The sequence below is a fragment of the Gallus gallus genome, chromosome 1 (genome assembly GCF_016699485.2).
Source record: "Gallus gallus isolate bGalGal1 chromosome 1, bGalGal1.mat.broiler.GRCg7b, whole genome shotgun sequence".
Taxonomy (NCBI): domain Eukaryota; kingdom Metazoa; phylum Chordata; class Aves; order Galliformes; family Phasianidae; genus Gallus; species Gallus gallus.
In genome coordinates this window covers 137,701,759-137,729,567 of record NC_052532.1, presented here as the reverse complement: position 1 = coordinate 137,729,567, position 27,809 = coordinate 137,701,759, and the positions used below count along the sequence as shown (strand labels likewise).

The following is a 27,809-nucleotide window of genomic DNA, read 5'->3' as shown; positions in this document are numbered from 1 at the left end:
TGTTCTATCCCAGCAGACCCTGCTAAAGAGTCTGTCCCCTTTCTTCTTATAGCTCCCCTTTAGATACTGAAAGGCTACTCTCAGGTCTCCCTGGAGCCTTCCCTTCCAAAGGCTGAACAGCCCCAGCTCTCTCAGCCTCTACTAGCAGGGGAGGTGTTCCATCCCTTGGAACATTTTTGTGGCCCTCCTCTGGATGCACTCCAACAGGTCCACATCTCTCCTGTACTGAGGACTCCACATCTGGACACAGTACTCCAGGTGAGGCCTCACCAGAACAGAGTAGAGGGGCAGGATCACCTCCCTTGACCTGCTGACCACAGTTCTTTTGATGCAGCTCAGGATGTGATTGGCTTTCTGGGCTATGACGGCACATTGCTGGCTTATGTCCAACTTCTCATCTAACAGTACTTCCTTGTCCTTTTTTGGCAGGGGTGTGCTTTATCCTTACATCCCCCAATTTGTATTGGTAGTGGAGGTTGCCACAACCCATGTGCAAGACCTTGTACTTGACTTTGTTGAACCTCATGAGGTTCTCCTGGGCCCACTGCTCAAGGCTGTCTAGGTTTCTCTGGACGGCACCCCGTGCCTTGAGTGTGTTGGCTGCCCCACACAGCTTGGTGTCATCCACAGACTTGCTGAGGGTGCACTTGATCCACTGTTGATGTTATTAATGAAGATGTTAAAGAGCACTGGCCCTAGTACTGACCCCTGAGGGACACCTCTTGTCACCAATCTCCATCTGGACATTGAACCATTGGTCACCACTCTCTGGGTACAATCTCGCAACCAGCTCTTGTCCACTGAACAGTCTACCCATCAAATTCATATCTTTCCAATTTGGACAGAAAGATGTTATGGGAGACCATGTGAAAGGCCTTAATGAAGTCCAGAACATCATTGGTTCTTCGCTTGCATGAGACTGTTTTGTTTCTTTAGTGAGCCATTAAATTTATCCTCCTTTTGGGTTCAGTGGATATTATCAATCATAACCTACAGATTTCCCATAGGTAATCCAAAATTGTGTGGGAGGAAAAAACATCTGAAAAGCATTACTGCTTAATCACAAAGTGTGCGTTGTGTTAATATCAGCTTTTAATATCTGTAAGTGATCAATCTCAGTGATAAGGGGTGTAAGTAATTTATTTTTCTGTCAGGACATTTTATTTGTACTTTTTCTAAGTCAACTAGTGAGAGCTACAAATATTTTTAATGTTTGCCATTTATCCTGTTCTGATCCAGAAAAGTCCAATTACTTGACAGCTGTGTGCTGGTTGGTAGTCTTCATAAGAAATGTGCTTGTTCTGGTTTTTGGTAGTGGTGGTTTTTCCCACTCAGAACACTATACTCATAATAAACATCTTGCAGAGCTAAATTATTTATCTTAAATGTTAACCAAGGATTCTTTACTGGCTATTAACTTTTATTATTTATTTACAGTACTTGCATAGCTAATGTGAGAAACACGTGTTTTTGTACTTCCTGCTTTGTATATGCTCTGAGATTTTGGTGTGGTGCAGTGTGATTAGATTCAAGATCTCAAGTTTATTCTTTCAGCTGGAAAAGTGCCTTCAATCATGAATTTGAGGCATAACATACGCTCTGAAAAGCAAGCAAAGTGCACCCAAGATTGCCTGCCTGCCAAATGAGTTATGGTTTCTCCTCCAGGGCCTTGCACTTTTTGATCTGTAGACCATAAATTATCACCTACAAAATCCTGTAAAAGCAGGTAACATACCACAGTGTTGTGTTTTACCACACTGACTTCCAACTGGGCCGGGGAAGGGGGTGAGCTCCCAGCCAGATTCAGTGTTTCTGGGGCACCTCAGCCAGCCCCCAGACTGGAGATGGCTGTACCCTGTCCTCATGCTGTCTTTAAACCAGAAAATATGGGCTTAATGTATGTTATGGATAGAAAACTGTGGAGTGTTAGAGCTTATACTGGGTGCTCAAAGTTGTTCCTGCTGAACTTGGGATCAGTGAGAAGCAATAAAGTGCCAGCAAGTGGAAGGATGTTAACAGCGTGGGTAAGAGGTGTGACTGTTTGTCAGGAAGTGGATCCCACATCTTCACTGCTATAAAGAATTGCATCACTCAGTGGCTAACAATAAGAACTACTTCCGAGATAATTTGTTAGAGGGGCCCCCTTCAGAAAAGAAAGGGGATCTTGTTCAGCCAGTCCTTTAATGACTGTGTCTGTCCATGGGCATCTGGGGGCAAAAGGGGGGTTGAATAGCCAGATGAATTTTAACAGAAAGCCTTTGTGTAAAATATACAGAAATATACATAAAAGAAGTATCTTTTAAAACAGTTTTCAAGTAAAATGTAAGGTTGCAGGGCAAAAAAGCATTACAGTATTTTGTTCTGTATCAGGATTACCTCTCAGTAAATATTCTGAAGGTGGTACTTCAAGCCTTTTTCCTGTTTTTGAAACCTCTTTCTGGTTAAATTATATTTGAAAGAGATTGTTCAGCTGCCTGTGTAAGAAGATAAATACGTTTCGAATGGATGGACTATGAAGAATTACGCTCACTGTATTTGTCATCATGTGTAGAGATTATGTGGAGTCGTAGGGCACACAAATTGAGAAATCTAGTATTAATTCTTAGTTCTTTATTTCTTGAACACCAAAATAAGGAGACATAATCCTTCAGTTAAGCAAACTGAATGGTACTTTGGAGAATGAGAGGATTACAAATTACAAATAAATTTACAATTTATTCTATTAATCTGTGATAACCTAATCAGCTGCCAGAATCTGAAGGTTCTGCACAGTTTGATTTGTTCAGTTCTCTTCTGCAGAAATACTGAGCTGAATTTCAATTGCCTTTGGTGAAAAACGCCAGTGGAAAGGTGGAGCCTCATTGCTTCACTTGCAGCCAGAAACTGTTTTACTGGGAAAATGCTGAAGCCCGCACAGATTTTAAATCTACCTCAAATACATCTGCTTTACTTCAGTTCAGCATCTAAGAAACTAGATTTGAAGACTACTTTTCTCTCTTTTGATGGAGTTTGGCTAGCAGGCTTATAGTTCCAGTACTTTCTAACAACCATTAAATATATAATGTGGTGTCTACCATTTATCTGCCTGTTTTCTGTACAACTTGTAAATAATTTAATGTTTTACTTTGCCACTTTGCTTCTTCACATAACTCAAAACCGTGGAAGATAAGATTCAGCTAAATTATTAATTCAATTGGAAATTGTAACAAGTGATACATATTAAGCACTGAAAATTGCTTCTTTTTTCTCTGGGGAGAGTACAAGCAGTGAAAAACAGCAAGGGAGCTAAATAGGCAATGCAGTCACTGAATAGTTGGGATTGGAAAGGCCTTCTGGAGGTCATCTAGTCCAACCACCTCTTCCAAGCAGGTCTACTTACCATGGACTTGTTCAGATGAGCATCCAGGCTGGATGTGGCTCTGGGCAGCCTGGTCTAGTGGTTGGCGACCCTGCTCACAGCAGAGGGGTTGAAACCAGATGATCTTTGAGATCCTTTTCAAACCAGAATCACCGTTCTGTGATTCTCTGAACACCTCTGAGGGTGGAGATGATGTTCCAGGAGTCTCCTGTGTCCTCTGGTATGTGGGCCAGGTACATGGGACATGTTGCTTGGCAAGCTGCAGGGATTTGCAGTATGAAGTATTTTCCCACTTGTTCAGATCTTTTTACCAGAGCATGCAGGTGGTGTAATAGTGCCATGGTGGCACAGCTTACTTCTAGAGCAAAACAATTGTTGCTCACTTTAAGTGGGGCTATAGCAGATCAGCACACGCTGACTTTATGAAGGCTTACGGGTCTTACAACTTAAATTAATCTGACTATTTTTATAGCAGTCCATTGTTTCTTTTTGTCATTTATTGGGTTTTGTTTTATTTTGCCATATCCATCTAAGATACAGTGTCGTAGTTTTTACAGATTGGTTTTAAATGTGGTATGTAGCTGCTAAGCAGGGGATGCTCCACTAGTGAAACGATGCAAAGAAGCTTGCATAGCACAATTCACTGTTTAATAAAGCGTTATATATATCATAGTTAAACCTGTCTTCTGCAAAATTTCTGTAGTTGGCGATAAGTTTTTCCCTGATATAACCTCGGTTTGATTTGGGTTTATTTGGACTGGAGAACAGCTGGGAAGTTCTAAAAGGCTTGATTATTTTTTATCCTTAACAACGAACTTCACCATCTGTGCTTTTTCTTTTTCATCCTCCTACCTGCTTTTGACTCTCAGGATGTACCTGGGATCCCATATGTTCTTCTGGTGCATAAGATCAGTATATGTGACACCTTTCAGCTGTGCAGCCTGTATTTAAGAGTCCAAAATGAAAGATATCCCATACAGATCTGTGCTCTGCTAATAGAGTAGCCTGGTTCCAGTGGTGTCTACGTATCACAGATCTGATCAAAGTTTGCTCCCGTGACCAAGTCTCTGATTAATGCTTGATTGCATGATGAAATGACTGCTTCCTGAGATAGCCGTGTCCTTGGATTTGGATTTCCAGTGCTGGTTATTTAGCACCCTGCTAACTGTTGTCAATTCCACAAGTGAAACACCTGAGTTTGAAGGGGATATGTGGAGGTGGATTTGTGTGCAGGGACTAAAATACACACAGTTTAAATGCACTGGGACACTATATACGGCATGGTAGATGGAGTGGAAAGAGGAGGATCAAAATTGTCACCTGGAAGGGATTCCAACTTTCAGGAGCAGATTATGCTCCTCAGAGATCCCAACCTCTTCATCTCTAAAACTAAGTTCCCAGTATCAGTCTTCTAGTGTGAGCATTGCTGCTTTCTCTTCCTGAGTAGTTCAACTTACAAGATGCAGTTGTCTTCCTCAGACAAACGTGAATGGATCAAGTCAGCTGAGGATGAAGAAGGAAACCATGGGGTGATGATTTTAGCTGACACACTTTGCAGAAACATATCTATGATGGACAGCAGAGTATGCCGTGTAACATTTCTTCTGTATGGGAAGAAACAAAAACTGCTGGCACAGACCTACCTTTACTTGACAAATCAGAAGCATCATTTAGGTTGGGGAAAAAAATCTGTGAATCCAAATATGACAAATAAAACCAAACTGTGGAAGGCAGGAAGAGGACATTGACTGGAATTGACCTTAGGTTATACAGCTCTATAGCTATGGGAATCCCCATGGTGTATATTTGTAGGCTTTACTTACATGAGAGAATACGCAGGAAAATATTTTCGCTCGGGTGTAGGCTATGATTTTTGTGATGTCTTGACCTTTTCTTTCTGGTTAGTGTTGATGGTAACAGTGTTATTTCTCTCAGTGTTTTCTCTGTGAGGCCATGTCAGGAGGTGACCGTGTCATTGTTACTGCTTAACATATTTAATTCACCAAACCTTCCATGTCTTTCAGTAGATTTGATGTAACAATATATTTGAAGACTGTAACTTCAGTGAATTATTTGCCTATTGTGCTTTTGTTTGAGTTCTAAGTGTACAGCCATAGTGATCAGTGGTACTACTTTATTAAACCATGTGAAGATCTCTACTGAAGAACTCTAAAGGTACAGGCATGGATGGCAACAAGAAAGCACTACACATCTGAGGAAATAATGACAATAAATATTCCCAACCTTCAAATCGATAGGTCTCTATAATGTCAGCAGCTTTCCACTCATCACATTTTGTGCCAAGGTTATTGGCTTCTTTAACCAGGAGCTGCACCTTGTGTCTCTGCCCTGCTTTTCCTACCTGGAACATGCCCGAGTAAAATTCACAACGCAGCACAGAAATGAGCATGCCAGCACAAGAGAAACAAGAGGAAGAAACCCCTGGGAACAGGAATTCTCCCTTTGGCAGCAGCATGGGGCTATGTCCATAAAGTGCCTATGTGACTGTGGCAGCATTCAGCATTGGCACTTGCCAATAACATGCTATAGATGGAACGTGTTTCTCGTTCTTTCTAAGAATTACACCATAGTAACTGCATAGCACACTGTGTTTGTTTTACGTTTTCAGAAGGAAAATGGTCTTGATTCTTAGTTGTCAAAGAGCTTTTCATTTTTTAACTTAATCACAGACTTGTCCTTGGCACTGGCAGTTCCAGATGGTCAAAAAACCCTTGGTCTCTTTCTTAGTATATATTTAGATCCTTTTGCTTGAATGTCTTTAATTATGACCGCATAATTAAAACCTCTATTAGAATTGGCTAGCTGATAAGCAGAACGAGGGAAACTAACTCTGAACTGGTTAAACTTGGACTGTCTGTCTAGTGAAATGTTGTCCATCCCACTGGTAACTCCCAGTTCAATTAAATGTGCTTATCTGTACCTGGGAAAAATCCCATTTTGCTGGAGTTCTACGTTAGCGACCATCAAAATCAGCAGTTAAGGAATTTCTTGTGTTTATTAATACGACAAAGATCTCCTTCTTTTTCCAAACACTTGTGTGGTATATCACTTTTGCATCCCTATGGCATTTCAGAAAGTTGCAGTGTGCTGCACTGTAACAGTTGCCTGAGAAAAATCGTATTAGTTCTTATAGCCCAGGGATTTTTATAGCATTTCTGAAAGATCTCTAAAAGGTATTATGTATGGCTGCATACCAGCTTTGTGGAGTATTAATTGCAGTGTTTCTTTTGTGCTGAGTGGATTATTGCCGTATAAATTTGTAATTGGTGTAACAGTGCGTGCAGAAGAATTTCAAAGCAGCTACTCAACTGAAAACTCTTTCACTTTATTAATTTACCATTCATAAGGAGACTGAAGAGGGAGGATTGTGAAATGTGGAAAAGAATTAAAATCTGAAAGGGAAGAGGTGAGAACGGAGCGCAGGATCACTTGGATCCAAAGCACACGGCAGGAGCAAACTCTTTTCAGAAGGAAACAACAATAGCAGAGACAGAGAGCTCAAAGGCTGTTTGTGGCTTATGGTGCTGTGGCAAGATGATGTCAGCTCTTTGTGCAGGTGCACAGTAGTCATTTTTTACTGGATACATTAGACTATTGAGAACATCAAAAGCTACAGTAAGGTCCACCGCTGCTAGGAACTGTATAGATAGACTGCATAGATACAGCAGCCAGCAATACCATATTCCACATTTTGTACTGTGACAGGAATTGTCTTCAGGAAAAGACCTTCTGAAAATCACCCCTCTAACCTATCCAGTTTGGCAGTGTTCTGAAACTGAAGTTTCACTAGTGGGCTGAACCTCAGTGTGGCAGACCATGCTGGGAAGACAAGCAGTACCCAGCAATGGTGTAAAAACATGAGCCCCTCCTTTTTCTCTCTTGCTGCTTCTCCCAGCAGTCAACCCAGTGAGTAAGTACTACGTGCCTACTTTATTCAGTTATTAAAAGATGCTACTTTTGAGCTCCAACTCATTCTTTTGAAAATAAATCACGTACTCCTAAACCTAAGCAACTGTTCTTTCAGCATCAAATTTTGGCTTTCTGTTCCAAGCTGGTTCTGCACAGAGCTGTGTGGTAGAAGACCAGTAAATGCTGTTGACTGCATTTATTATTCTGTTATATTTATATATGTGTGTGCGTATACACACATATATACACAGATATAATTGGTTTTTGAAAAAAGATTCTTCACTTCTCTGCCACTGTTTTACCCAGTTCATGTCAGTAGCATCCCCTTACCCATGGCTCTGTGGCTTCCAGGCATGACAGGTGCATGGTAGGACAGAGATTCGGTGATCTCCACCCCTTTCTTTCTCCTTTTGTCAGAGAAATCCCCTCTCAGACACCTACCTTGGTTGTCTCCTTCCCTTGTGTTGTCTTCATAGCCTCAACAACAGGCAACTGGGTGAAGAACAGACATGAGCTGAGAGTCTGGAAGCATGGGAATAAAATTAATCTTATGAAATTAATAGGAATAATGATGTGGAAATCCAGAAATAGTTTATGTGAGCAATTCGATCTGAATGGGTTCATTTTCTTTACCCACCTTCACTTCTGACCATAAGCTGGGCCACATGCCTCTGGCAAAACTGCTCAATGATGACCTGCTGTGTCACTCAGCAGGCCATTTTACCTGATAGAATTGAAGTAAATGAAAGGCTTGGAGATAGCAATTGCTTAATTACCTCTAATGTGATCCATTACCTCTGGCTTCGGACAGGCACTGGCTGCTCACCCAGCATTTCCCCTTTCTGGCCTCCTGGCCTGAACTAGGACAAGCATAGTTTTCGTGCTCTTTCTGAGAGCATCTTCTGTAGTTTTGAAGCTGATTAGAAGTTGCCTTCTAAACTTACTACATTGAAGGACAAACAGGAAGCGCAGTCTTATAGGATGTTAAACCTCACCGTGCCTAGCTGGTAACATAGAGTTGTTCCCTTCTCGTTTTTTTGTCTGAGCAAATGTGATTTTCTGAGTGTTTTTGATCCCCTAATTTTGGAGTCACTTGTTATATTGGAGACAGGTGTCAAGTTTATTGCTAACCCATACCAAATTCAGACATGCGGGATAAAATCGCTTAAATTAGAGGGACAGATGATCGGCTTTAAAAGCTTCATAGTTGTCTCTACAGTGAAATACTAACACTTTCAGAATATTGAAGCCCTCATTTTATATTTTGCAATTTTTTATTCGTGTTGTACACTTTTGTTACAAAATAATCTGTATTGATTTTGGGATTTATTTTATATGGTAATAGCTGAACTCTTTTCAAGTGATTGTTTTAAAGAAAGAGTGGCAGCTGTGGTTCAGCAGCATAATGTGTAGTTATAAATAGAATGCAGACTGCCCATTTATCTCAGCCCCTGTTCCACTTACATTCATCTGATGCTGAGGCTTATTACAATCGTGGTTTGTCTCTGAGCAGACATGTTTGGTTAGGGTTAGGCTTGGACAACTAAACTAATCTGTTCATGTAAATTAATTCAAGATTTGCCCGTATATTTCTCATGAAATTAAATAATAATTTCACCTCCTGGACTTCCATTAATTAATATCAAAGTATTGTGAATATTTATCACTATCTGATAGTGATAGATGGAAGGAAACACTGAGTTTGTAAAAGCTTTTAGGTTTGCTTGGATATATCTCAACTAATACTTCTGAGTTTTCTCACCAGTTACAGTCTTCTTTTATTCCTTTTTGTATGTCATGGTATTTTTAATAAGTGTGATTTCAGTTCACAGATTCTCTAGTCTACGTTACGGGAGAACTATTCTCTCTAAGATAATATATTTTAAAGAGAATATTCTAGACTAAAATTGAAATGCAAGAACACCTATCAAATTTTAATAAGTACAAAAATAGTATAGGTAAGAGATGTACCTAAACTTCATATTAGTCTCACCCACATTGAAAGAAGAAGAGTCATTCTTTTCTTGTATTTAAGTATCCTTGGCATCACGGAGTAGTGATTCATGTCTCAGGTTTTCTGTCGGATATTCTCTCAACGTTTTCCTTCTACAACAGCCCTGTAGTAAAAATAATGTAAATGTAAAATTATCAAGTTCTGTGTCTTTGAAATCTCAGCTACCCTTCATTTATCGCTTAAAATCTGCCTCTAGCTGACACTTTATTATTTTACCCTAGTGATGAGGCCCTGGCATGGATTAATTTTTGTCAACTTGCTTTTCATTTGAAAAATCAACACATTACTTGCAATAATTTGACATCTAATTATGGTTATAAGAAAGCTCAGGACTAACCATCATAACAACTAACGTTCCCTTGTTACAGCATATCTTTATAAAATGGGTTACATTTCAGATCAGAAGTAACTTGTGTATTATCTTTTTAATGTGCACAAAACAATATTTTTGTTCAATTACATAGTATGAGTCCAAGTTGGATGTTTGTGCTACCATTTTCAGCTAAGCAAGTATCATTTGTGTGCAGAGATAACTAATGGAGCATGGTTTAAACAGAGAAAGCTAAACAACAGAGCTCTTGTGGTGTGCTTTTCTTCCCCCTCATTTAATTTCCACTATTACTGAAAATGCATTGAGGCCGAAAGATACACGTGGCACTTGCACCTTTTTTCAAAAGACTGAGATGTAGCTTGTATGTGTGTTTGTTTTTTAGGCAGTGTTTCAAGAAGCAGCAATTTCAGAACCGTTTTTACATATGTTATGCTCAAGTTCCCCATATAATTTTCAGTCTTTTACGCTCTTCATGCAAGATCTCTCTTGCACTGCTCCATGTTTTTATCAGAGATGTGATGGCCCTTCTGATATTAAAGTTTCTCTGCAGAAGATCCTACCTGCAGGGACTACCTGCAGGGAAAAGGACAGGATAATCTATAGGTATAGATCTCATGGATGAACTCCTACACTGTGTGCACAGTGGGATCTTGAAGTGCAACTTGTAGGAGGTAATGTGCATGATTTCTTGACTATAAGATGCAGTCTTTTCCCTGACAAATGAGATATAAAATCAAGAAGAAATGGCAACACTTGTGGCAGTGGCTTATCAGCAGGCGTGAAGATTAACTTGTTCTGAGTGGAAGAAACACAGGAACATAAATCTGTGTGCTAATGCAGTGTTGATTCTGCTGTCAGAGCCTCCTGCACTGTACTGCTAGGAGGTAAATGTTGTCATGTAATACGAACTTTTCAGAGCTATGCATTTAATGTAAGGGTGTAAGGAAGGGTCTGTAAATACTTGTTAAGATGTGGGGGAAAAATCACATTAGGGCGTTTGAGATGTTCCATAAAGATAAGGCTCCCGTACCGACAGAAAGATTAAAAGGAACAAGGAGAACATCCAGCAATGATGAAAGTGATGGCAATTTAATTTAATGATCTCTTAGAAAACTTGAAGTTATTTTATGAACAAAAATTTTGCAAGAGTTCCTGGGAAGAACTACAGAAAGGATACAGATATAATTCAGCGTGGCTGCTGTGAATGTGCAACACTGTGCCTGTAGTTAAAAGCAGACCCAGAGACAGAGCTTGAGAAAAATACAAGCCGTTTCATTGCCAAGATTTTCTTGCACTGAGCTGTTTGTGGTCACTTAAAGATATTCACTGAGTGGAAGAGTTGCCCATTAAATACTACTGTTTATGTGATATGAAAGAAAAAATGGGTGCCAGTCTACTTGGATCTGCCATATTATACTCTAATATTACCATCTTTCAACTGCTAAGGGGTTTCCTGATGCTGTACAGAGCAGAAGAGAAACTCTTCTAATACAAGCTTTTGTTATAGTAATGCCAACGGCGAGGGAAATTATTCTGGTTATTTTCCTGGAGATAGAGGCTGCTGCTGTTTGGAAAACACTGCGTTACACCATCTGTTTCCTTCTGATTGCACTCTACTGCAGCCATTGTTGTGATTAATTTTTTGCTTCTAGGCACATATCTGAGTGCTCAAAAGAAGATTAAAAGCTTGTTTTGTGGATGGGAATATAGCTAATGGCTAGCTTTCGGTAGGATTTTGTGTACTTAACAACTTTACAACTCAAGTCGTCAATCTTCTGTGTGAATTAAATACAGGAAGAAAGCAAGGAGAATTTTTTTATGCTTCATTGTAATAATCCCTGTTGATGAGGTGTCCACCATGTGCCACTAGCATCACAGCACACTCAGTGCCCCACTGGGACAGTCACTATTCTGGCTGGTGCCTTGGCTGCTAGAGAGTGACGTGCGGTCTTATCCTGTTCCACTCAATGGCCAGACTGGCTCCTTTGGGCAGGAGCCTGATGTGCCCCAAAAGCCCCATAGAAGGAATGGACTGTTTGCCAGGAAGAACTTCAAGTGAAGAGCAATTCCAGAAAATGTGGGATTTTGTCTGACAGTGGTGCTCTGCCTATTTGAGTTGTATTCTCTTTTGTTTGAACCCTAAATATGTAGTACAGTGGTGGGGTACATCGTGGTGATTTTCCATCAGTAGACTCTTTGCTTCCTTCCTTGCTTTCTTCCTTTTACTTCCTTCATTACTTAAATAAGCCTGGTAGGCCTTTGACCCAGGATGAGTAGCACAACTGCATTATGAGGGGATCCAATTGCTTATTATAATGAATTTGGGAAATAAGTGATAATTGAATGAAATACATTAGTTATTATTCATTTTTCTACCTCTCTTGATCATCACATTTCAGGACTGTCACATTTGCCTGTGATTTCATGTTGAAAGTCAAGCATTTTCTCCTCTGCTAGCCAGCTACCTTCAAGCTCGTATTTTGTACTGTTATTTAATATTTACTTCTGTATGACTTAAGCAAGTTTGTTGTAATTTGCTTTCAGAATAACGATCATTGGGAACCAGATTTCAGAACACTTTTTCAGTTTGATATGCATAGTGCTATATACAGGGCTGTGGTAGGTCTGTAGCCATACAGGACATAGTTAAACAGAATTGAGAGGAAAATGTTGACTGCCAAGTAAAGCACTATTATCAATTTCCTCTCTCCTGCATTGAAAGAGACGGGGGGAACAGACAGTGTAGGGTTTCCTGATGTGTTTTAAGAAAGCATGGGATTAATTTCCCCTCCCTTCCTTCCTATTAGTTGTTTGTTAAGTCCCAGGAAGATTCAGACTTTTCTTGTGAGATCTTCCTGCTTGCAGATTCTGGAGATACACTCAGCCTTTGAGCAGCTCGCTTCTTGCGTCTCTATGAATTTGGAGAGAGGGAGAGGAGATTGGTGATAAGGGTCTCACTCAGGATAAACGAACAGAAGAGTAATTTCTAATTAACAACACTGTATTGCCAATGGTATTTGCTTTTAATTTGCTGGCATAAGCACAGTGCAGGCCCCTGCAGGAGACAGGATGCTTCAGACCCAGAACTAGGAAACACAGCGAGTGTCAGCATGAAAATCCTGCCCGAGTGCTGATTTGGGAACCTGAGAGCAAGACCGTGTGAAAGACCTTCAACTGCCCTTCTTCACTACAAACCTCGGCTCCCTGTGCAGCTACTGAACTTCTCCTCTCAGTAATGAGAAGGATGTGAAGACCCCGGCAGCACGGCCAGTCGCTTGGGATGAGAAGCGGCTTTGGAGCGCTGATGGGCTGGATTCTTTGAGGGAGCTTTTCTTCAGCTGAAACAGCTGTTGTTTCGGATGAAACATTGAAGACCGGACAGTTGCATGCTTTTTTGAAGTTTCATCTGGTAATCCAACCTGCTTACCTTAAAAGAAGCTCTGCTTCCTTTTTTCATACTGGTCGCACTGGAGACAAGAACACAGGCTGTAAGCAGTAGCAAGATGGCCTATCTCTCTGCTGTGTGAAGTTTGCTGTAAACAGAGGAGATCTTGCATCTTTATGTGGAAACTATCCAGCATTTTCTGTCCATTAACTACAACTGATTCTTCTCTTTCCTTTGTAGTAAAAACGGACGTGGGTTTCTGTGGAAAAGCACATCTGATACAAAAAACTGAACTGCATCTATTTTCAGTTCTTTATATTTGAGTCTTTTTTAATCTTTTTTTTTTTTTTTTTTTGGTAGTGCTTGAATTTGACAAAGAAATCTTCTGTTCCATTGATATTTACAAGCAAAATCAGTGTTTCGGTGCGTCGGAAGTGTGCTTTTCCGAAGAGCTGATTTTTATTTCCTTCAGTGAATAACTTGCTGAAGATACAGGGATACGCATCCATGTCGCAACGTCGGCTTTTAAAGGATGGACATGAAAGTCACTTTAGGATCCTACCAAGATTCAGCCAAATCCTTCACAGTAGAAGGCACTCGCGAAATCACACGCGCCAAATATGCTCTGGTGAGGTGATTGTACACTTGATCCTATATTGTGATTTACCTCTGCACAGAATGTTTGCATTTAAGTTTGAGCAGCATGTGAGGTGCATAAAAGCAATAAGGAGCCTCCTACTGGGCTTGCTGGTTTTCACAACTCCAATGATTTTTGCAGGAACTAGCATGTTTTCTCAAAGTATGCTCATGCAGGGATCCAGCATCTGTTACAGTTAAAATATTTAGATCTTTATCCATATTGGAGGTTATTTGTGCATAGTGATTACTCACTGTCACTTATAGGAGAAAAACATTATATGCGCGTGCAATTTTATTTTTCCTTGCAGCTCCAGGTGTATGATAGTTTCTAACAAACACAGATTGCAGTGTTTTACATGAACCTCCCTTCAGTACTGTAAAAGAACTTCACTGAGTGCTCCACTCTTGAAAACATAGAATCATAGAGTTGTTTGAGTTGGAAGGGACCTTTAAAGGTTATCTAATCCAACTCCCCTGCAATGAGCAGGGACAACATAAGTAACTACACCAAAAAAAAACTCAAAAAAAACCTGTAACTGTATTCAAAGCTCAGGAAGCCCCCAATCTTTGAATGTAATGCACCAAATTTGGGACTTGCCAACATTTAGTCAGCCTGAAGGCTTGTTCCTTACAGTACGTTGTATAATCATATCTTAGCATAAGTGAAAATTACATCATCTTTCTGTTTAGTAAAGCTACGTTTTGCTGAGGTTTTTTCCTGAGCTAGGTTAGCCCTGACTGGCTGAGGTAAGACAAAACAGGTTTTTCAATAATTAATGAATCCTTTCTTGGTTTTATATACACAGTGAGCTATTGTGGTTTAAAAAAAAAAAAAAGATTTTTTTCTGTTGATCTTTAAATTAATTTGCAGCACGTGCAGTTGGAGTCAAAATATGCTAAGCAACTTTTTTAGTAAGTGTAAATTTTTCAAAGCTCTCAGTATTCCTTTTTTTCATGTTGACACTTGGACTTGGGAAAAGTTAGGAAGAGAAAAATGCCTCTATGGTGTTTCCTTTTGCTCCCCTTCTTTTGTGTTGTGCTCACTGAGTCTTTTGTAGTCTGTGGTGCTTGGAATGAAAATCATATGATTTTTTAATAACTTCTTTTATTATTTTTTTTCTCAATACTCTTAAGGCCAAGGTTTGGTACCTTTAGGAGTGCTAACTAGTCATCAAAATTCAACAATTCATTCCATTTTAATCAGACCAGAAAAAAAGTTTTATGCTAATTGCTGGTAATCACAGTGAAAAACAGTGGGAGGAATTCAGCCATGTTTAAAGCACACAAGATGCAGTGTTTCAAACCAGAGCAAAAGAAGGTCTCCTCAAGTTTAGCCTTACCTTTATTTAGGATTCAACTATCACCCACTTTTTCGTCACACTGCAGTTAAATTCAAAATGTAACTATAACAGTGCTCACTGGCACTGTTTTTGAACATCTATTTACTTCTGAGTTTTGGGTACCTGCCGGCCATTCATGAAGGAACTCAGGTAGATCCCAAGTATAGGCAAAACTTTGCACAGGAGAAAAGCATGGATTTAATATATTGAACATGTACTAATGTAAAGAAAAATCCTCATTTTAGGCTTACTTCCTCCAGAATTAGATTTCTGATATAAATCTTATAATGCTATACAATTATCTCTTACTTAGCAGTTCAATACATATGGATGTGTACAGTCAGATAACTATATGATTCTCTAGGAAGCTGTCTCTCTTTATTATTATTATGCCAAAACTCCTTTTGATTGTGCTGAGATCTTTTCTTTTTGAAGTCTACAAGTATGCAAAAATTCTGTTTCCTTTCCTTCCTGTTATCCATTTTATGTTGACAGTAGAAAAGCAATTATATGGTTCTAATGTTAACCTTACATATACAGTAAGAATTAGTCCATTGTTTTGGTCAAAGCCATTTTATGGCCTTTTGCACTGATAAGAGTCTTTCCACCTTCCTGTTGGCAGACTTTAATTAGCATTCAGTGGCAGTTTCAGACCAAATGGTACACCAAATGCGGATCAAGGTTTTAGACTGTGGAAAAGGAGAGATCATATAGTCTGGGAGCATTTCTGTCCTGTTACTGCTCTGGCTAAAGTTACAATTTTGGCAAGCACTTGTTTCCAAAGTTATTGTACTTTGAGTCTGTGAATCCCATGATGTGTGCATCTCTTCTCTACTTTTGACAAAATTACGCCGCTCTATCCTGCTGCCTCAAATCTTGCAGGGCTTTATTCTTCTCCCATTAGCATCTCTGGAAACTAGTGAGAGCAGTTTTGCTCACTGTCATTTCAATCCTTCCCTCCATGTTAAAAAAAACTGTAGAAATCTTCATGTGAATAGTAAATGTCGCAGTTCATAGACTGGTTTCGCATGACCTTATTTACTTTAATGAGAGTGCCTGTGCTGGCTTCCGGAGTCTTTCTGCTTCATCAAACCTGTCTCTACTTTCATTTTAACAAAGACAACTTTATTTACTTACAGTTTGTGGAGGATTGGGTCTGTCCTCCTTGGCCTAACCTTGTTCTGGCTGCTCTCTGCAGATGTCTTTTCCCCAGGCTGCCTGTTGAGCCTTTATCCCTCTGACTTGGCCTACCCTTTGTCCAGTGATGCTTACTCTTTGGACCATGGGGACTTGGGGCTGACCACCATATTTCCCCTCCTGCCTGTGCAGGCAGGTCCTAGGCTTATATGGCCAGGCCTCAGTTTACAAAAGAAGGGTGTCATGGTCTTGGCTTCCATACCTAACCGTATATCTTCTGTATGCTTCTGTAGGTGGGTACAACAGCAACTGTAGAGTTTGTGAAGGAGATCATCCCTGGAGACACGTGGCTTCAAGAACTCTCCTATGGGACATGTGTCATCCATAGGGAAGGGGAAGTTTTATCAGGTAGTGTCCTGCTATGGCCTATTGCAGTAGACTTCCCGGATTGATGCTAGCAGAGCATCCTCACAGGTTCTTCAGTTTCTCACTCTTTGTCTAAGTGTCATATGAGTCATATGAGTATTTCTGTTGGATATTGGTCTTTCTGGTGTGGGAAGAGCATGTGGTCTGTAGCTTCCAGGAAGGATAGCAAAGTGCATGGAAGCAGTGAATGTCAGAATAAAATATATTCCAGACTAAGTCTATAAATATAGTAGGAGAAGGAATACTTCAGTACCTGAAGGCTTTGATATGGTGAAAACCTACCTGGATCTGTGTAAACACTGAGATTTCTGGTCAGCGTTAAAGTTTGCCACTACAAATTAATTACTGCTAGCCATTCTATACAGGCCCAGGCTTCTAAAGCTGTATTTGCTGTTGCTATATCCATACCTTCATTTGCTGACTAGATAAATGTGTTGAAAAGGGATTTGAGATTTGGAGTTTATATGTTTTAATCTTCCATTATCTGCTGGAAATGCCATTGTACTTTGTCCAGTAAAAATTTGGAGAAGAGGCTTGGGGGTGAATCTCTAAAAAAGATGATAATCTGCATGGAAATATTGAAACCAGGGCTGAGCAATTCAGTACAGCTCATTCCAGACAGTGTTACAAATGTCTCACTGAAAGACAGTTTTGCTTTGCCTTGTTGAAGGCTAACACAAGAGAAAATATGTCTAGGGCCTGAGCCTATAGCCTAGATATACTGTATGAGACAGTGGGTATATCAGCAGTCTGCAAATACTCGGGGTGGGGACATGAGGGGTGAGCACTATCATTAAAGAGATGATTACAAGAACAATGGCACCACTGGAGGAAAATATATTTGTAAAGTCATCTTGGGCCACCTGTTGCATTTGTGGAACAAAGTTCAGCTTATATGAAAGCTCTTGCCTTCTGAGGGCAGTTTGTTCTGAGCAGAGGAAGGGGAAAGCGGACACTTTTCTTGTCCGGCACTCTTCTCTCATGATGAATCAGAGATCAATTTCTGTAGCAGAAATGAAGAGCTATTACTTTTTCTCCGAATGGTGTTCCTTGTTGGATTCAGTGGCAAAGGGTAAGTTGGCTTAACTTTATAATAACTCTTGTAAATACAAACAGATGGTGCAGTCTGCCAAGGCAGGGAGGCGTGTGTAAGGTGTGTGACGGTGCTCTGGGAAGCATCTTGAACTGTGTGTTTTTTATGTGTCAAAAAAGCTTGTGCATTTCAACAGCCTTACCGCTATAAATTTTGCTAGTGTATTGATTCTTGAAAATACGTTTTGTGCAGTTTTCTGAGAAAGCCTTTCCTCTCTAATAACACCTGCAGAACTTATTACCATTTAGTGTTTATGAAATGCTAAATTAAATGACGTGTTGGGCTAAGCCAAGTTACACAGTGACTGTCAGAAAAAGCAGCAGCACAGCTGTCATCTTTCCAAAGTTAGAAAAGTTCCCAAGCAGTATGCCCATCAAAAGAGACCTGTTCCTTTCTTTTGAGATCAATTTCAGAGCATCGTCAAAGAATTTTTAGGGCAGTTGATGCTGCTGGAATCAGTTTAATATACATTTTAAGATAAAGAGGTTGTTACTCTTCAGAGATACCAGTGCAGTGATTCTGGCAAATGTTTTTCTTCCTCCACTTAGGAGTCTGTATTGACTTGTTCTATAAAACCTCAGCCTCCTTTTATAACTGTTGGGCTTTTTTTTTTCCCCCTGACTTTTTTTAATGTAGGGCTTTTCATATTCTGAAATCTTTATTCTTTTTGTCAGTCAGTTAGCGTGAAGGAATGCATGATTTGGGGGTGGAATTTATAATCATGATAAGATGTATGCAGTGAGAGAAAGTAGAAATATCCAAACTAGATGCCATTATCAGCAGATTTCTGAGTGGCCACACTTAAGATTTGTGGAATCACTTTTTATTTCCTAATTCTTGTGTGAAAAAGCTATTGGAATTCCTTTTCAAATAATATAAAACTATAGCATTATAAATTGCGATGTTATAAAAGTAAATATCTTTAAATCCTTGGTGCCTTACTTGGTTTGTAGACAGAAAGATGTTACTTCTGAAGTTGTGTTCAGAATGTTGAAGGAGTATGTAGGCTCTGGGATACTGATGTACAGGCCACCACATATCCCCAGTGGTGAATCCTTCAAGAAAACTGATTCAAAATAGTCATTGTGTTAATAGGTCAGAGAGTCATTGCATCCGTATGTTTACATGTGGCAATTTTCATCATATAATTTAATGAAATACTATAAGAAAGTATCTTTTGAGCTTGTGGAAAAGGTGAAAAAGGTGTCATTTCTCTGGAGAGCTTTCCTCCCTTGTGTAAGGAATATGGATTCTACAAAAGCTGCATCAGCTCTCTTCTTGGCTGTTAAAAATATTTCAAATTGCTCTAATAAAATTAGTATTAGGTTTATGGATGTAACCTGCATGTTCTCTGAGGAGAAAAAAAAAGTGTGTGAGAAAGACACACATTTGAACACAGAAACAAACATGTACACATGTGATTAGGAGTAATACAAAAGTTGACTTGTTAGGTTCCTCTTCCAATCAGTCTAATGACTCTGAGCTCCTTAAGCCTGCATCCTTGCCATTGGACTTCCCCAGACTCTGCCTGTGGTTTCCTCTTTGTCCCCACTTATTAAGATTTAGGCCATCTGTGAGTCTTCTTCCAAGGAAGAGACCTTTCCTAAGAGCTGTTTTGTGATGTTTGGCTTGTGTGAATGTATGCAAAGGAAGAAGAAATGTAAAAATTAGTTGTGTCACTTCAATACATGCAAAGTGAATCCTCAGAAGACAAAATCTGACTGTGCATGCAACTCCTGAAGTGGGAAAAAAAATGTATTGCTGTACATTAGTGCCGTTTCAAATGCTTATTTACTTAGAGGCTCTAGCATATCTGGTGTAATGCCAGAGTATGTTATGAGTTAGGAGGAAGTTATATTTTTCCACCTTTCACGGTGTTGAGGATTATACACCTTAGTGAGGAAAGATTTGAAATAATAATGCAACAGTGGAAAAAAAAGATTACTTACTGTTTCCATAGTGAGTAAGCAGAGATACCTCACTTCAACAAAAAGTTACTAGCTATTCTTACAGCGTGGTTTTGCTTTTCCAGATGGAGAACTGTCAACAAGAAGGTATTTACTCTCTGGGCAGAACCAGTATTGGAGCCAGGATGTAGTTCTATTTACTCCCTTTATCTTCTTCATTGTTCTTTTAAGACATTTGCAATCTCATGTACTGTTGCAATCTGTTAAGCTATACTGAAGTCATGCTTAATAAGATGGTCTGTACTACTTCCTTTTACTGTGTATACTTGCAGTGTTTAACAAAATCCCACATGATCATCAAATTAACCTCAAATGTTAAGCTAACCTGAAAAGGTTGAGCATATGTGGCCTTTTGGTAAAGCAAGCTAAGTTAAAAGGATCAAGGTTTATTGTAAGATTTACAACACTTCCTGGTTTGAACTAATTCCTCATTTTTTTTTTCCCGGTTTCAGAACAACTACATCTTCCATAGCAGGAAGTGAAGATCAACACATCTTTTGTGTTTTTTTTCTTGTCCAGTGATCTTGGGAAAAAATTCCAATGAGATTCTATTTTAGTCAGCAGTTAATACTACCTCACACACTACTTCTGTTTCTTGCACTTAGACTTCAGTCTGGCATTAAACCTTCCTGAATCTTGTTGGTTGATGCTTTTTCTAAAATTAATGATTCATTGCAATCTTAGTTTTCACATTTACTTACTCTTCTTCAGTATTTGCAGCCTTGTATATTGAGAATTAGCTTGTCAGCTTGCTCAAAAATTGGGTTAGTGATCGGATGGTTGAGTAGGTTCTGGAGAGAGGCCAAAAAACAAACTGGAGAAAACAGGAACATACAGGAATCTTCTTCTGTAGGGACTTTTTCTTATCATCCCTTTTTATCCCCAGGTGGAAAAAAATCTCACATTTTTTGTGCTAACTCTGTTGTCAGCATGCAGTGAGTCTCCATTCAATCTTATTATTTTTAATCACACTTATAATTGTTTCTGATTTCAAAGTTACTTGTCAGTTTTAGAACTTTGTTAAGGTACGGCCACAAAATATTGCACTAAGGAGGAAGTTAGAAGAGGATCTTGAGAGCTTGAAGGGAGCAGCTTGCAGTCATATTCAAGTTTTCTCTGCTTAACAACCACTTCAGAGTTCTGGGACAGTTGAGAAAGAAATTATATTCATGATTGATCCTGTAAGTTCAGATACAAGTAGGTTGTGGAGAATATACTTTAAAAACAATAACTGGTAGTATTCTGGTGAAAAATTATCTTTGAGTTGTCCTGGATTAAAACAATCTTTGTGATCTGTGAATCTCACTACAGTGATCTAACCCACCTGGGCTGTTTTCTGAAAATTAAGAGTTTCAGCTGGGCAGTATTAACATATTTGCTTAATTGCATTAGTCATGAGTAATTCTCTGAGTCAAATTTTTGTTTGATTTATCCAAGAAATCACTTTAGCAGCCTCCATGGTACGGGACATACAGTTCATGTGAAGTAGGTTACTCCAAAAGTAGTATCTCCAATTTGTTTCCATGGAAACTACAACAGATACAAAGAGCACAATAACACTATGTGAGGGAGCAAATTCTCAGCTACAAAATGCTGTTTTTCGATGCACTCTCCACCATTTGCTATGCATTTTCCCCAGTGATGAACAAGACCCCGCATGCCACACTCAAAGCAGTCTGCACCAGTAGAGATGACCCCCTGTTGCCATCACTACTGCTGAAATGCACCACCCACCATCTCACTGTGCTCACATCCACTGTTTGTTCTCCATCGATGTTCAGCAAACATCAAAGAATGTCAATGGGTGCTATTTTTTCTTCATGGAGTAATTAATTTCCATATCTTTGCTTCATGTGCACTTCCATGTCAAATCCCATTTGTGTCAGAGTGCCCCTCCGCTGCCATCCATCACAAGGCAACAACGTGTAACAGAATAATGGTGGGAAGGTTTAGCCTCTAGCACTCTACCACCAATATCTGCCTCTGACGTGGTGGGCTGACAGAATAAAACAGGAGGCATTACTTTTGGAGCAGCCTATATGCATGTAGGAGAGCTAGTTGAAGAACTTGTTTTGGGGGTGGGAGCTCATTTGGGGTGGGAGCTCATTGCTTCTCATGCTTTTCTTTGCAGGAAAGATAAAACCTGTATTTCTGTCTTCTTTTAGGAGAAGATCATAAGCTTTCACAAAACATAAGTAACTTGTTTTATACAGTTGTCCATGTAGGAGAATTATTCTTTAACTGCTAAACATTAATGACCATTTTCTCTGTTTTAGCAAAACATTTGCCTATTTTAATCAGTTATCTAATTCCTACTGTCACTGATGCATTCAAAAGGTGTATATGAGAAAATGGACAGCAATTGGGTCATTTGCCTTGTGTTTAAAGAGAGCTACTGTGTTGAATGAATTCAAGATACTGCAACTGTCCTTTTATGTTAGAGTTTACATTAGAGTAACAAGTTACAGGTAGGTTTTTGCCCTTGAAACTCAAAATGTGTCCTTCCTGGGAGCCCCAAAACATGCAGCTCTCCTTTAATTATCAAACTCTCTAGCTTCATCTGAACCTCTAGGACTCCATTAGAACGTGTTCATGCATTTTAACTGAACTGTGCATGCAGTGATAACTATCTTTGTATCATCTGCTACTGTGGTTGTCAAAGGTTGATTAAGGACTTCAGGTGCAAGTACAGGTGGTCTCTAATACCTTCCTCAGCATGAACTTTTCCCCTTTTCGTTGGAGACATTTGACCTTGGTTCCTTCTCTGTTGTTTTTTTTTTTTTTTTTTTCCTGACTTCCAGCTATTGAAAATTATGTTCTTTGTCTGCAAGGTGAGTTGCGTTGAAAATTTTTGCGGATGTTGATCTGCTAATTTAACTTAGAGAGTTATTTTAGGAATACAATTCTTAAAAAAAAAAAAAAAAAAAAAAAGTGATTAAAAAGAAATAAATCTGAGTTTCTTGAGCATTTTTCCTGTGTGATTAGAACAAATTTTTAAAGTTGAGAAGCAAAATTTTTGTATATCATTGAAATCAAAACATTTTTTTTTCTGCTAGGCTTTGCTTACAGAAATCTAACATGATTTTTGTACTTGAATCAGATGAGATGCGATAGTCTCCACATGCGTGTGCTGAATAATGATGAAGACTACTGATTGAATATTTCATGAAAAGATACATACATAATTTGGTCCAAGCAGATATGTTACTTGCAATTAAAGGTGGTAATGCTTCAAAGCAGTTTGTAGACACAACTAAGTGCCCTATGGCATGAAAAGCATCACAGAAATGGAATATAGAGTGAGTCATCTTCTAATGCAAGCAAGGTGGCAAAACACATATTTAAAATATCTTGAGAGGAGTTTACTATCTTTTTCTGTGATTTGAACTGTTGAGATTTACATTTTAATACAAAGGGTCTAAATGTTTAAGTTTTCGTGAGGAGCTGCTTTGCTGAATGTATCTGTCTACACAGTACTGCTTAAGCTTCATAGGAGCCCCTGAGGCCAAAAGACACAGAAATTACATTAATGGAAGTTTGGTTCATCAGTCTGAAAGGGGAACCCCCGAGCCCTCCCTTGGCCCTTTAGATACCACCACTTGGTGAGGAGAGTTTTCACAGTGCCCTGAAGCATCTCTTTGAAGATCCTTAAACTGCAGTGGGAAGCTAAGCAAGGAGATCCCCCTGCTTATGTCCCATAGGCATTCTGGTCTGGTCCACACACTCAGAAAGTGCCTCAGCTACCACACAGCAGTGGGTCCAGTTTACAACCTAAACAACCAATTTGCCTGGAGTTTGAAGCTCTCACAGTTACAGGAGTGCAACTCTAAAGTACTTTCCATTCTGGCATGCTTCTAATAATAGCAGACAATGTTAGAAAGAGAAAAGGTATTTCTAACTGCCTCTTGTCAGATTTTCAGCCATTTGCCCAGTTTCAGGTCACCTCAGTTTAGCCTTTCTCAGTGTTACAAAACCAACTTGACATATTTGGAAGGGGGGACAGGGATCTGTAAAGAGAGTAATAACAACTGTTACCCGCATTAGATTGCTTCCTTCTCTTGGTTACAAAACCCTATTATTGTTGCCATTTACATTTAACAATGGGAAGTCTCTGTCCCCTCTCTCTCAGTCCAAGGGCACGTAAACCCTTGCCATACACATGAGCCTTATGGACACGCCACAACACAGTCTCATTGATGCCGTGAAGTCTCCTCTCTTAACAATGGATTTGCTCACTCTCAGACAGTTTACATTAAAAAACAAAATACAATTTCCTTTACGTAATTCTATTTTGGGTTGGAAAAAACATAGATTGCAGCTAGTACCTGCAGTCAGCACCAGTACTTCAAAGATAGGAGGTGTTTTTTAGAGCACAGTAGCAGTGACTAAGCAAGTGAGAAGAGACAAAATGGTCAGAAAACATCAGTAAAATACCATAAAAATAAAAGAAAGATGGCAAAGTAAGCTTTGGGTTACAGTTAACCAAATCATGGAGCATCCCAACTATCTACTAGCCTATGGGAGAAGGTAGCTTTAGGGAAGCTGTATAACATGGGAGCTGGCTTAAAAGAGAACTGAACCTTTCTTTCTCAGTTTTCACCACTATGCTTAAGCTGAAATACAGTTTTTAAAAGGAAGTAACCCAACTGCTTCTGGTTGCACCTGTGAATCTTTAAATATCTGTGATCCATGCCAGCTGGGCTGTATGAGCTTAACTCTGGTCAGCTGGTGGGGGGTACCAGACAGATAGACTGTCCTGGGCTCCTTTTTTGGGCAAACTGATGATAGAGCTGCAAGTCTTTTCCTTCCACTCAGGTACAGTAAGAGTTCCTGCGGAGCTTTGGTTGGTTGGTTTTGGTGGTTTTTTGTTTGTTTGTTCATTTCCAGAAAAACAAAACATGAAACAAACTCAAGTATGTTGTGGTATCTTATTCTGGGTTGAGACTAATCTACTTTTGTGCTTTTATTTATTTGTAGTTGAGCTGCTGTTTCCTTCACTAGCTAATAAGCTAGGAGGATTAAAAAGAAGATGGGTTTTTTTCCTGCTACAAGGAAATACGTGCAAATAACACAGAGGCTGGAGTATATCTTAAGTATAAGCTCCATCAAGCCTCTTGGTGTTAGAGAAGAAATTTCAACAACTAAAAAAATCTGAAAGCTGCTGGAAAGTGTTGACGGATTCTTAGAATATATTAAAAAAAAAAAAAAAGTTTTGGCGCCTTCACCCCCTTACTTTTCCCAAGTGCTATTTAAAAAGCAGATAGAAGCTATTTCTTAAACAGAAATCCAATTTCTTGCCCTGAAACTTCCCTCAAAAATATGGAGTGCAGCAAACTAACCCTAGTTGAGGAGAAGGGATGGTTTTTAATATTTTTAATGTTACTTTGATGTTCTTTTTGTGTTGGAGCAGTACTTTTGGTTGGTGGTTTGTTTTATTTTTGCTCATCCTTTGGATATCTGTAGTTGGTGTCTTTAGTATTGTGCATGTAGTGATCTGAAAAGGTGTGAAAATGTGTTCAGCTTTGGCTCAGCCACTGTAACTTGGGGACTAAAAGAGTAGTGGTCATAGGCTGTTCTGTGTTTGAGTCAGGGAGAAGGAGGCTTTTGGCAAAGGGTATGAAATATGTCTTGATAAAAGGATGCTGCTGAGCACTTGAAAGACTAGCTGCAGGAGGAGGCCTTATTTGAAGAAGCTTCATTTGCTTTCTCTATACTGCAACAGTCATGGAGCTGTAAGTCTTTTCCTTCCACTCAGGTATGGTAAGAGCTTCTGCTTCTTGCCTGAAGAGAGAAATATGAAGCCTTACCTTTGATCCATTTGCCCTGTGTTTTTCACTTAGTGCCAATCCAAGAGTAAAAGCCAAATTACGTCAAACTGATTGGGTGTGCATGTGGTAAGTAGCAGATGACCTGTCTGTTCTGTTATGAGTTTGTTTGGATGGGAGCACCTTGTGAAACTGGAGAAATTGAACACCAGCTGCTGTGTGTGCAGGAGTGGTGTTCTGTTTCTTATGGGATTTACAGGCTTGCAGAAATTTTGAAAAGATAAATTAAAAAGAGGGAGCAGGATATAGAACCCCATCGGCTCTTTTGTACCATTTGTTGAAGTCATTAGTTTGACCTCAGGAGTTAACAAGTGTTCTTCCCTGCTGTTTTACTGAGAGTCTGAAGAATCTGGTTCTCATCATGTCAACAGTAAAATGGAAGAAAGATAGGAGCTACTGGCAGCCAGAAGTAGTTTTAGCCAAGGCAACAAGAGGGAGAGAAGAGAGAATGGTTGAAGGCTGTCAGTAAGTTGTCCCTTACTCGTGTGAATGTTGAGGGTGTTAGTTTCGGTCCTGTGTGTGTCAGTCACCACAAGTGGAATTTGTTCTTTGGTCTTAATTTCATCCTTCTTTACACTTTCTTTATTATGGAAAGGCTATGAAGCACTGAACTGCTCATCTGAGAGCAGTGTGAGAATTTCCAATGCAAGCTGCAGTCAGATGCTAACACTAATAAACCGCCCTCAGCAGAGGAGTGGTTTTGTTTTTTGAATCCACAGCCATGCCTCTGCTGTTACGCCTAGGCCAAAAGTAAATACAGTGATAGCGCTGGTAGCAGTACTTAATGAGGAAAATGAAGGTAATGCTGCTGTTGGAAAGCTTGGGCTCCATACTGCGACTCTGAACAGGCCAGGAAGCATCTTAGGAACCTGGAGAAGAAGGAAAATGCCTGTTGTTTTGGTTGATTAGAATCTCACAGACTGGCTGCTTTTTCAATCAGGTAGGGATATGTTCTTCCTGTTTGCTTCCCAGAGACTAGAAGCAGGACATAGCTACAGCTGCTGTGCCTCTTTGCAGTTGTTTATGGATTTTATAACCGCTTTTTGTAGCCCTAGATGTATCTTTAAGTGTTTTATTGAAGAGATCACTGAATTTCGTATTATAATATTGGTATCTTAAAAGTATTGTGTCTACAAAATGAAAAGGTCAGATATATTGCATTTTTCAATGGAGAACAAATGGTGTAAGTTTTGTCTTTCCTACACTGAGTACATTTTACCAAGAATATTGTGCGTTAAGCACAATGGATGAGATTGTTGTATTGAGGTTTTATTTCTTGAATGGAAATGAATTTCTGTTGAGAACCTGGAGCAGTTCTCCAGCTTGGCTTTCCAGAAGTGTCTAGACTCCTTGTGCTTGCTGTTGTCTTTTTGACTGATGGAAAACAAGCTTTGTTTACTCTTTGCTGATGTTAAGTCTTCTATTTTTGTGAGAGTACTGTGGAACCTGATGAAGCCCAGGAGAGGGGAAGGGTTGGCAGTAGGAGAAATGAAGGCATTATTTTGTAGAGTCTTGCAGCTGGAAAGGAATAACCACATGCATCAGTACAGGTTGGAGAATGACCTGCTGGAGAGGAGCTCTGCAGAGAGGAACCTGGGTGTTCAGGTGGGCAACAGGTTGGCCATGAGCCAGCAGTGTGCCCTGGTGGCCAAGAAGGCCAATGGGATCCTGGGATGCATTAAAAAGAATGTGGCCAGCAGGTCAAGGGAGGTGATCCTCACCCTCTACTCTGCCCTCATGAGGTCACATATAGATTACTGTGTCCAGTTCTGGGCTTCCCAGTTCAAAAAATGACAGGCATATCCTAGGAGTCTAGCAGAGGGCCACAAAGATGATTAAGGGCCACGTGCTGTTCGTTTGCAGTGTGTGCCTCGACTGCAGAAATTTCAAAATGCATCAAAACCAAAACTGTCTTGAAAAATAAGCTGCTAGGAGGACAGTGGTATTTTTATATGATCTGTTATGTGGGTTTTGGCCATTTTGAAGCACAGCGCCACGATAACGTGAGTCAGATTTGAGGCATGAGTAAGATTTAAGGTTGATGGCCTACTCTGCAGGATTTTGTGTGAACTTGCCAATTTGAAATGACAGGTAACTGGGGTCACCTAGTAACCAGACTCTTCATCTATTTCATTGATAGCTACAAGTGATCCTTCAGTACTAAAGTAACTTGATCAATAGCATCCCAAATGGTTGTTTTGGAGATGTGACGGAATGAGCACTTTCTTTCTCTTATTTTCATCTCAGATCAAAAGGAAATTTCTCTTCTCTCTGTCCTGTTTGCTCTTTCAGGATTTGGGGGATGATGGTTTCTGCAAAAGTTGTTTTCCTTTCCTTCCTTTGTAATAAACAGTTTTGCAGCCT

The 27,809-nt window shown here is 39.7% G+C and overlaps 1 protein-coding gene across 13 annotated transcripts in view; it reads left to right on the top strand.

Annotated features, from left to right (window-relative positions):
• Positions 1–27,809, top strand: part of MCF2L (MCF.2 cell line derived transforming sequence like) — a 148,315-nt gene that overhangs the window by 39,314 nt on the left and 81,192 nt on the right. For 4 of the 13 annotated variants that reach the window (XM_040699263.1, XM_040699242.2, XM_040699256.2 and 1 more), the window contains exon 1: positions 17,475–17,632. The exons of 6 other annotated variants lie outside the window; for them this stretch is intronic. In XM_040699263.1, the coding sequence (XP_040555197.1) occupies positions 17,542–17,632 (91 nt within the window). In that variant the 5' untranslated portion in view covers positions 17,475–17,541. Of the gene's footprint in view, positions 1–12,466; positions 13,647–17,474; positions 17,633–26,218; positions 26,386–27,809 lie in introns of those variants that run through there. 3 more of the 13 variants (NM_001397799.1, XM_040699270.2, XM_040699294.2) reach the window with 2 other exon arrangements.